Source organism: Armigeres subalbatus, chromosome 1 (assembly GCF_024139115.2).
Source record: "Armigeres subalbatus isolate Guangzhou_Male chromosome 1, GZ_Asu_2, whole genome shotgun sequence".
NCBI lineage: Eukaryota > Metazoa > Arthropoda > Insecta > Diptera > Culicidae > Armigeres > Armigeres subalbatus.
The window spans coordinates 238,331,403-238,341,662 of record NC_085139.1 but is presented as its reverse complement, the minus strand read 5'-3'; the positions used below and the strand labels follow the sequence as shown (position 1 = coordinate 238,341,662).

The following is a 10,260-nucleotide window of genomic DNA, read 5'->3' as shown; positions in this document are numbered from 1 at the left end:
TCGCGCCACTGAGAAGGTTGGAAATCTTGTTGGAAATATTATATTTCAAATTGTACGTTATACCAAAGTTACTCTTATTAGGCCTGGATGCGGGGTTTCCACAATTGTTGTTTAAACCGACTGAAGACTAGTGTGAGAGAATTCGTGAAGCAAGATCACTAACAGTAAATACGACTCCATAAAGAAAAATAGCATAATCGCTCATAAGTAAATACTGTATTTGCAGGAATTTTTTAATTTATCGAGCACCAGAATAAATTCATCGAATTTGGATCTTGTTTCTTCACTGTCTCCGCAACAGAACCTATGCAAGAACTTCATGTTCAGACCACACATCTGTGATTTCAAAAGTACTTCTGACCATTGTCCCTATTGATTCAACCAGTTTGAGTTTCATACTTGACTTGAACAAAAGCTATATAAGCTTCTATTCAAGCAGTACTTTAAAAATGTTGGTTTTATTGATTCAACAGTTTAGAGTCCATCAGCAAAAACAGCACATTTTCAAAAAGAATAAACAAAAGTTTCTACAGGAATAAGTTCCAGTATTTTTTATCATAGATCATTAATTAACGGCTACGCAGTCTCATATCATTAAAACGAGTTTTTATTCGTCCGACGTTTCGACACGGGATTAGTGTCTTCTTCAGGGGAAGCTAAAATTTAATACATATACTAATTATACAGTCTTTGATTATGTTTGGTGTTAGTCTTACAATGATTTGTTCGTTTTTTGTCTTATGTTTTGTCTAACTTTAACTGTCTGGTTATTATGGTGTCGGTACATACTGTCAATAAAATTGTGTTTGTTAAATTTGCTTCATTCATCATTAAAACTATTTCATAACTTTCCATTTCATCACTTTCCATTTCACTAAAAACTGGCAAATGGCGCAGTTTTCCTTTTTACAATCTCCTCATCGAAAACCCCATTCTGGTTGGTAGCCAATGGAGCCCTATCGGAATAATTTACCTATCGTTTGAGTTCTTGCTCTTTCGCTTTCGCTTATCAGTTTTGGTGGTGTTCTGTATGTAATGCAGCACAGCTGCGTATGTAGTATTGAGTCCATCAATATCTGTTCTCTTATTTACGGTGTAGGGTGTGTTGGTAATGTGGCACATTTCTAGAAATGGTAGTGTTGTTGGCTTATAACTATGGTCAATAATTTGTGTGCGTTCTAAATTAAATCTATGGTCATGGTCAATACAATGTTGGACCAAAGCTGTCGTCGTCTCAATGAGTGCATTCTTAGCTACTGTGGTGTTGGTTGTGTTATCATTTGTCAATTTTTCTAGTCTGTTTACGTTCGTTTTATGTCCTGCTAGTATTTTCCGTAAATTGTTTTTAGTCATTCCTACGTAACAGCTATCGCAATCATTACAAGGTATTTTATATATGACGTTACTTAAATCTTCTTTTCTTACAGGATCTTTCACTTTGGTATGTAGTTCATGGATAGTGTGGTGTTGTTTAGTAGCTATAGTTATGTTGGAATAGTCTTTTGAAAGAACTTTAGAAATACGGTCAGATAATACAGGTATGTAGGGAATGGATCTATACATTTTTTCATTACTTGATGTTTCAGGTTGTGTTGTCATCGATCTTGCGTTGTCACCGGAGTTCTTCGGATGGGTGATGTGGTTTGTATTGCTTGCATCGGTTTCTTGGTGAATTGATGCTACTGGTGCAGTTTGGGGGATGGGAATCGCTGGCAGCATGGCTGGTTGGGAGGGTGCTTGACGTGATGGTTGGCTTCGGATGATATTGATTGGGTTGGTGTTGGGGGAAAGCTGGCATGATGGTCGGCTGGGCGTTTGATGAGGCGATCGACTGGCTTGTGGGTGGGTTCGTTTTAGGTGGTGTGAGTTTAGCAATCGGTTTATCAGCTGTTTAGGATAGTTGTTCCTTTGGAGATGCTGGTGTATAATTTTAGCGATGTCGTCATTTGATTTGTTGTGTGTGAGCGCATAAACACGATTGATAAAGTTATGCGCCACATTAATTTTGTGTTTCAGTTTGTGGAAGGACATGTAGTTTAGCATTCTTCCAGATGCTATCGGCTTTGCGTACCACTCGATTGGTCGGGATTGCGAATGACCGTCATATCAAGGAACGGTAGTTTGTGGTTTTCCTCAGTTTCGATGGTGAATTGCAGTCTTGACTCAACGCTGTTGAAGGTGTCTAGGACTTGTTGTTCTGTATTCCGTGGGATTGCCATAAAGATATCGTCCACGTATTTTTTGAAGATGGTGATCTCAAACGGTAGAGAACCCATAGCTGTATCAATGATAGAATCTAGAACAATATCTGCAACGATAGGTGACATTGGACTTCCCATTGCCGTGCCAAATGTCTGTTTATAGAACTGTCCTTCATAGCAGAAATAACTTGCCTCCATGCAAAACTCCACAATTTCTAGAAACATATCTAGATTGATCTGAGTATCAATTTCATTCCACCGTTGGATAATGTTCTTGATGACCAAGTTTCGTGGTACGTTTGTGAACAACGATGTCACATCAAGGGAAATCATGATGTAATCATCTGGGAGTGTGGCCTCGTTTATTTCATTGCAGAATTCAAACGAGCTGGTAGCGTTATACTGACTGTGGAACGAACTTTGAAGTATGTTGGCGATGTACTTGGCTAGGTAGTATGTTGGGGCAGTAATGTTGGGAATAACCGGTCGGAGTGGAAGATGCTGCTTATGGGCTTTCGGTTGTCCATAGATCCTAGGACATAATCCGTTGTTCATGATTAATGTGGCTGCTTGTCTCTGATCTATCAGTTTTAAGTCTTTGAGGCGTTTGACTATGCTGTTGTTTCTTGTCTGGTATTTAGATGTGGGATCACACCGTACTTTTTCGTATGTAGTAGTGTCTCCCACTAGTGCTCGCATTTTATCATATTCCTCCCTCATCATAATGACAGTTCTGTTTCCTTTGTCGGCAGCTAGTACACATATCTCGGGATGTGAGCGTAGGTACTTTTTAGTGGTATCCATTGCTGTTTCGCAAAATTTTGTTACACTGTCTCGTGTCTCTACCATTGATTGAAACGTCATATATAAAATACACTAGATTTTGTTTTTACGCGATTTACATTTTCTCAATTTTCCACTCATCCTAAATGTTTAACGCATATTAATTATCATGTGATTTTTCTACGATTTATTCTGGATTTTTTGAAACATGTTGCGAAGAGTTTGGTGGTAAATTGAAGTCACACGATCAAAAATACGAGCGAAAAAAAATCGTGTAAAAACAAAATCCTGTGTACCTTGTAATGATTGCGATAGCTGTTACTTAGGAATGACTAAAACCAATTTACGGAAAATACTAGCAGGACATAAAACGAACGTAAACAGACTAGAAAAATTGACAAATGATAACACAACCAACACCACAGTAGCTAAGAATGCACTCATTGAGACGACGACAGCTTTGGTCCAACATTGTATTGACCATGACCATAGATTTAATTTAGAACGCACACAAATTATTGACCATAGTTATAAGCCAACAACACTACCATTTCTAGAAATGTGCCACATTACCAACACACCCTACACCGTAAATAAGAGAACAGATATTGATGGACTCAATACTACATACGCAGCTGTGCTGCATTACATACAGAACACCACCAAAACTGATAAGCGAAAGCGAAAGAGCAAGAACTCAAACGATAGGTAAATTATTCCGATAGGGCTCCATTGGCTACCAACCAGAATGGGGTTTTCGATGAGGAGATTGTAAAAAGGAAAACTGCGCCATTTGCCAGTTTTTAGTGAAATGGAAAGTGATGAAATGGAAAGTTATGAAATAGTTTTAATGATGAATGAAGCAAATTTAACAAACACAATTTTATTGACAGTATGTACCGACACCATAATAACCAGACAGTTAAAGTTAGACAAAACATAAGACAAAAAACGAACAAATCATTGTAAGACTAACACCAAACATAATCAAAGACTGTATAATTAGTATATGTATTAAATTTTAGCTTCCCCTGAAGAAGACACTAATCCCGTGTCGAAACGTCGGACGAATAAAAACTCGTTTTAATCATATGAGACTGCGTAGCCGTTAATTAATGATCTATGATTAAACCCCACAGTCGTTTCCCAAAAAATTAGTATTTTTTATCTATATAAAACTCAATGTTTGTATGTTTGTATGTATGTTCCAGCATAACTTCTGAACCTATTGACCGATTTCAACCAAATTTGGAACACACATTCTTTATCTTAAGGAGACGACGATAGGGGGGTTAGGGATGCTCTTTGGAAAAAAGGGAGGGAGTGGGGGGAGGGGTATTGTTCAGTTATTGATCAACTCAGTGTACTTTTTAAACCCCTTGGCTGATTTCAACAAAATTTGGAACACACATTCTTTAGCTTTAGGAGACGACAATGGGAGGGCAAAGCATGCATGCTGGGGGAGGGTGTGGGGAGAGGTGTATCGCTTAGTTATCGATCAACTCAGAGTAACTTTTGAACCCCTTGGCCGATTTCAACCAAATTTGGAACACACATTCTTCATGTTAAATAAGGAGACGACGATAGTGTGGTTGGGAATGCTCTTTGGAAAAGGGGGAGGGTGTGAGGAGAGGGGTATTGCTAAGTTATCGATCAACTCAGTGTATCTTCTGAACCCCTTGGCCGATTTCAACAAAATTTGGAACACACATTCTTTATCTTAAGGAGACGACGATTGCATGCTCTTCTGAAAAAGGGGGATGGTGTGCGGGGAGGGGTATTGCTTAGTTTTTGATCAACTCAGTATAACTTCTGAACTCCTTGGCCGATTTCAACCAAATTTGGTACACACATTCTTTATCTCAAGGAGACGACAATGGGGGGTTAAGCATTCTCTTTGTAAAAGGGGGAGGGTGTGCGGTGCGGGGTATTGCTTAGTTTTCGATCAACTCAGTACTACTTCTAAACCCCTTGGCCGATTTCAACAAAATTTGGAACACATGTTCTTCATGTTAAGGAGGCGACGATAGTGTGATCGGGAATGCTCTTTGGAAAAGAGGGAGGATATGGGAGGAGGGGTATTGCTTAGCAATCGATCAACTCAATGTAAGTCTTGAACCCCATGACCGATTTAAACCAAATTTGTTTCAAATATTGTCTGTCCTAAGGAAACGATTTGATTGCATAGGGGTAGGTCATTTTATTTTCATTTTGTAAACACGTATTCTCTACCCAAATGAAACTATTATAGGGACTTTTGGAATGCGGGAGGTTATTGGGATCGCTATTGTATAGAAAACGTCCTAATTTAAAATCCGTCTTATTTAGTTCATCCGAGGTTCTTTGACATTGTACAATGTTCCCGAATTCCTACAAATTGCCTGAATTCCTCAAAAATACCAAGACCTCGACAATAACATTTTCCCGATAATAACATTCTCCGAAAAATGACTTTAACGGAAATGATATTTCCCGAAAACGATACTTCCCGATACACATATCCAAGAATATGACATTTCCCTGAATGAAGCTGGCCATTAACATAACACTATTTGGCCTAAGGTCATTCGAGATGAAGGCATTTGGGATAATTATGAACAGCATCAGTAAAATATTTCATAGAAATCATGCATTTGGGTATAAAGCAATGGTTATTGTTACCCTTCATCGGAATCATGGTTTGCCCAGTGAAAAGCAATGAATAATATGTTTCCTTCTGAATGGTAGATGTGACTGCTTCTTTAAATGTAGGCATTTGCCCGGAATAAGGCAATGGTGGGTATGATCTCTTCTTTAAAAATATGCGTTTGCCCGGAATAATGCATCGGTTGAGGTTTTTCCTTCTTTAGAAATAGACGTTTGCCCGGAATATGGCTATTCAAACTCACGATCCCTTTTTTCAGTCAGTGCTTCTAAAAGCCTTCTTTTAATCAAATGATGAAGTATCAATAAGTAAACACAATTACCCTGTTGACCAATTGGTGTTGTCATTTTCCGATTGTGAAAAAAAAACTGCGAACCAAACTGGCAATTCCGAGCAAGGCCGGGTACATAAAGTTAGTTTTATAAAGTTTGTGCTAAATTCACTACTGGATAAAAATATTACAAATACTCTTTTTTTTGCTTTCTCTAAACATTCTTTGCTATCATTTTCCATTAAAATTTCAAATTTTTCATGGAATAATTGCATATTGGACTTTTTTTTTGTTAACTTGTAATTTTTTTATTCCTCCCCCCTCGTACCTTCCAAAAACTGTCGGACATAAAATAAATTTAATAAAGTATTACGAGGTGGTGGAATTAAAAGGAATTGTGCATTTTTTTTTGAGCGAAAACAATTTTTGACGGGAAAGGTCAATTCTTGAAGTAATATCCAGATTTATTTATGTAGTAATTTTAAGAAGAACATATGAAAGGTGGCAGAACGGCAGTATTCGCTATATTAGGAAATGGGCTTTCCTTACCATCTTCTATGCTGAACCTACAACTTGACACTTGTTCTGGCAGGTAACTATTAAAGTTCGAAATGAGCGAAAAAGCTCGTTTCGGCATCCAATTAAACCACTCTTTCATAACTATCACCAAGAAGGTTGAGCTAGGTGGTTCAGTGGCCACCGCTTCTGCCTTATAAGCAGGAGGTCGTGGGTTCAAATCCAGGCTCGTCCTTTTCAAAAATGATGGGCTTGGTAGTCATATGGCTACTGCTTCTGCCTTATATGCAGGAGGTCGTGGGTTCAATCCCAGGTCCGTTCCATTCTCCTACTTTGTATCTTTCTATATATTTCTCAAAACCACTATTGTGCCCTTCACGCGTAGGAGGAAATTCTCACTAAACAACCATGATATTGAAAGGTACACGATTGGAACTTTCAAATACAGTCAAATTCCTTGGCGTAGTTCTTGATAGCAAACTTAACTGGAACATGCATTTAGAACACGCCATTAATAAAGCGACAAATGCTCTATGGATTAGTAAACGAACTTTTGGTAGGAAATGGGGACTTAAGCCGAAAATGATCCATTGGATATATTCAGCTATAGTAAAACCAAGAATTACACACTTCGAAAAACTCATTTAAATTTACATCCTGATGAATGCACATAAAAGGAGCGGCCCGATTGACTCACATTTACGTCAGTTCTTAAAATTACACGACTGCATGAGCGCAAAAATAAATAAATGTGAGACATATTTTTACATCATGACGTGTGAATAAAATTCAGATTCTTATGACAGAAACACTGCTCTCGGCAGCAGGGTTCGGGGGGATTGAAAATTTTTACTAGAAAAGAAAAAGGTCGTCGAAAAATAAACGCAAACAATATTTTCAATTTTATGTCGGATATTTAATTGGATATATTTAATTTACACGTATTGTACACTAATATTTTTTATCATTTCTCCAATTTTCATAATTTGTTATCACTTCCGCAATTTTTTTTTGACAAGCTCGATGACACTTGAAGCACTCTTCTGTAATAGACGATTTCCTGGCGTGTGGCGGTCGAACACTAATGCATGCACTTTTGCTTCCACAGAAACATGACATCTGCGTGAAAATTGAATAGTTATTTCTGGTGGCGCAAGAATTCGGAAACAAGGATCGGAAACTACTTACCATAGTTATTTACGTAATTGATTTTGCAACCAATGAGGTGTGTGTGGCGGAACGAAATTACATTTCAGTTGTCCTCTTCGCTTCCTTTTTCTCCTGTGGATGAGAATAAAGAATTCTAGTGATTAGATAATTGTACTATGGATTGCACTCTTTCACAAACCTACCTTCAAACAGCTCACTACACAAATCAAAACTACAAAGATTACTCCTGGGCTGGGGCATTGTTTTGCACTGAACTGACGTTCAAGATTCATCACGTCGCGTCAATTCTGTCAAGATTCATGTAAATTTGTGTCGTATGGAAAATAATATAGCGGATTGAATCATCGTAAATGTAAATTTATAGTTTTCTCAATGTGCTCGAATTGATTGGCATTTCACATCGAAAAGAACATAAAGTTGAGTCGGATAAACGTTTAAATCATCAAATTATTCAGTCCAATCGCATTTCAGTCATATTTAAAGTTAATTATTTTTAAGAGTGTACCTATGGTTCGTTGGTCTGGTGGCCAAAGACGAAAGAGAAGAGTGCTCAGATGAAGCTCGAAAAACTTCAACGATTAGCGACTATCTCAATTACAGGTGCAATGAGCAGTACACCATCGAGTGCACTAAATGCTTTACTGTACATGCTTCCTCTGCATCAAATTGTACAATTAGAAGCTGAAAAGATTGCCTTGAGGATCAGAAGATCCGAAAACCTCTTAGGAGGTGACCTTAAGGGTCATCTTAGCATTCTAAAAAACTTCAGTATAAACTCCCTAGTAATAAACAATGAGGACTGGATGGAGAAAAAATACAATTTCAATAGACTATTCAAAGTAATTGATCCTGGGCGCCATACATGGTTGAATGGAGGACCAACACTTCGTTCAGGATCAATTACGTTTTATACTGACGGTTCAAAATTGAACAACCATGTGGGAGCAGGAGTTACTGGCCCTGGGAGAGACATATCGATTCCCATGGGAAGTTGGCCATCCGTATTCCAAGCGGAAGTTCACGCAATTCTAGAGTGTTCTGTAATATGTTTGCGTAGGAACTACAGACACTCAAGTATATGCATAATGTCCGACAGCCAAGCAGCTTTGAATGCTCTGAAGTCGGCAACATGCACTTCAAAACAAGTTTGGGAATGCATTCAGTCCCTCCAAAAATTGTCTTGTCGGAACCAAGTTAATCTATATTGGGTTCCAGGACACTGTGGAATAGATGGTAACGAAAAAGCCGATATGCTGGCGAGACTCGGATCATCAAGTCGGTTTACAGGACCGGAACCTTTTGCAGCTTGCCAACTTCTTCTCTTCGTATGGAACTGAAGGTATGGGAATCTAAGAAAATAGAAACCAATTTTAGGAACACAACTAATGCCAGGCAATCGAAACGTTTTATCACTCCAAATGTTTCCATGACTCGCAACATCTTAGAATTATCTAAAGAGACCTAAGCACTTATACGGGTCTCATTACAGGTCATTGTCCGAGTCGATATCATTTGAAGCTTATAGGAAACTTCAGAATGATCTATGTCGCTTCTGCGACATAGAAAAAGAAGATTCGAGCATCTGTTATGCCGTTGTCCGGCAATTTTTCGAACAAGACAAAAGTTCTTCACCAAGGGGCTTATAGAACCGCTTGAGCTTGGTAGAACAAATCCCAATTCGGTGGTGCATTTCATTCGAAAAGCTGAGCCGTGTTGGCGAGAAGCTGTTAGTCAAACATTGGCAATTACTTCCAATAGCGATACGCCATAATGACATAGTTAGAAAAAATAGGGGAATATACTACAATAGATATAAAAAATGGACGCAGTGATAAAAATACCCGACAAGGAAAAAAAAAAAAATATATTTCTCATGTTCTAGCAATCGCTAGAACTGGAAATGGACTTCCACACCGTTTCCATTACATTATCCTATACCTTTAACTTGATTATTCTAGCAGTAGCTGCTAGAATTGGAAATGAACTAAAAAGCTCGTTTCCTACATCCAATTAGAAATTTAATCAGTTGCTTTCTCCTAACCTATCACATTGGCAGCTCGTTAACCAAGACGGACCTGTGCCTCTCGAACCTAACCCAAAAAATTGCAATAAATTCCGTATGAACTCGTGGCAAGTGCAGAGGTATTTTCGGCTTGCAGTGGGCGAGTGATTACATCATCATTTCCTCCCCCTTCCCTACATTGACTTGCATTCTGATATTGCAGGCACCAGTGTGACCTAACAAATGATATCACCAGTACTTGTACATTGAAGATGAATGCTAGTCCCAAGCAAACATCTGTTGGTTCTCTGTGCAAGAACAGCTGATCTGGTCATAATGGAGTAGCAACTACGGGCAGTCAATCAAGCTCAAGCTTTTTCATAACTATCACCAAGAGGATCTGCCGTAGAACCTGACTCCAAAATTGCAATAAAAATTCCTCATGAACTCGTGGCGAGTGCAGAGGTGTTCTCGGCTTGCAGTGGGTGAGTGATTGTAACATCAAGTCCTTCCCGTCCTCGATGGACCGTAGGGGCGTGGCCAGCGCCGTTATCGACCATTCAAGATATTAGAGCTCTCGGACTGTGCAAATTGAAGTTGAAGAGCAAATCCTATGCTTCCATCCAGTGGTTCCCTGTGCAAATGCGATTGTTCTGGTCAATCACGGAGTAGC

At 38.7% G+C, this 10,260-nt stretch overlaps 1 protein-coding gene across 1 annotated transcript; it reads right to left on the bottom strand.

The window, feature by feature from the left end:
• Positions 1–2,054: 2,054 nt before the first annotated feature.
• Positions 2,055–3,005, bottom strand: LOC134207120 (uncharacterized). Its single transcript, XM_062682838.1, has one exon. It carries the CDS (start codon positions 3,003–3,005, stop codon positions 2,055–2,057), a length of 951 nt encoding a protein of 316 aa, XP_062538822.1.
• Positions 3,006–10,260: the final 7,255 nt, after the last annotated feature.

Bases quoted from the DNA above. Each gene is read 5' to 3' on its own strand.
- LOC134207120 (XM_062682838.1), bottom strand. From the start codon at position 3,005: ATGGATACCACTAAAAAGTACCTACGCTCACATCCCGAGATATGTGTA.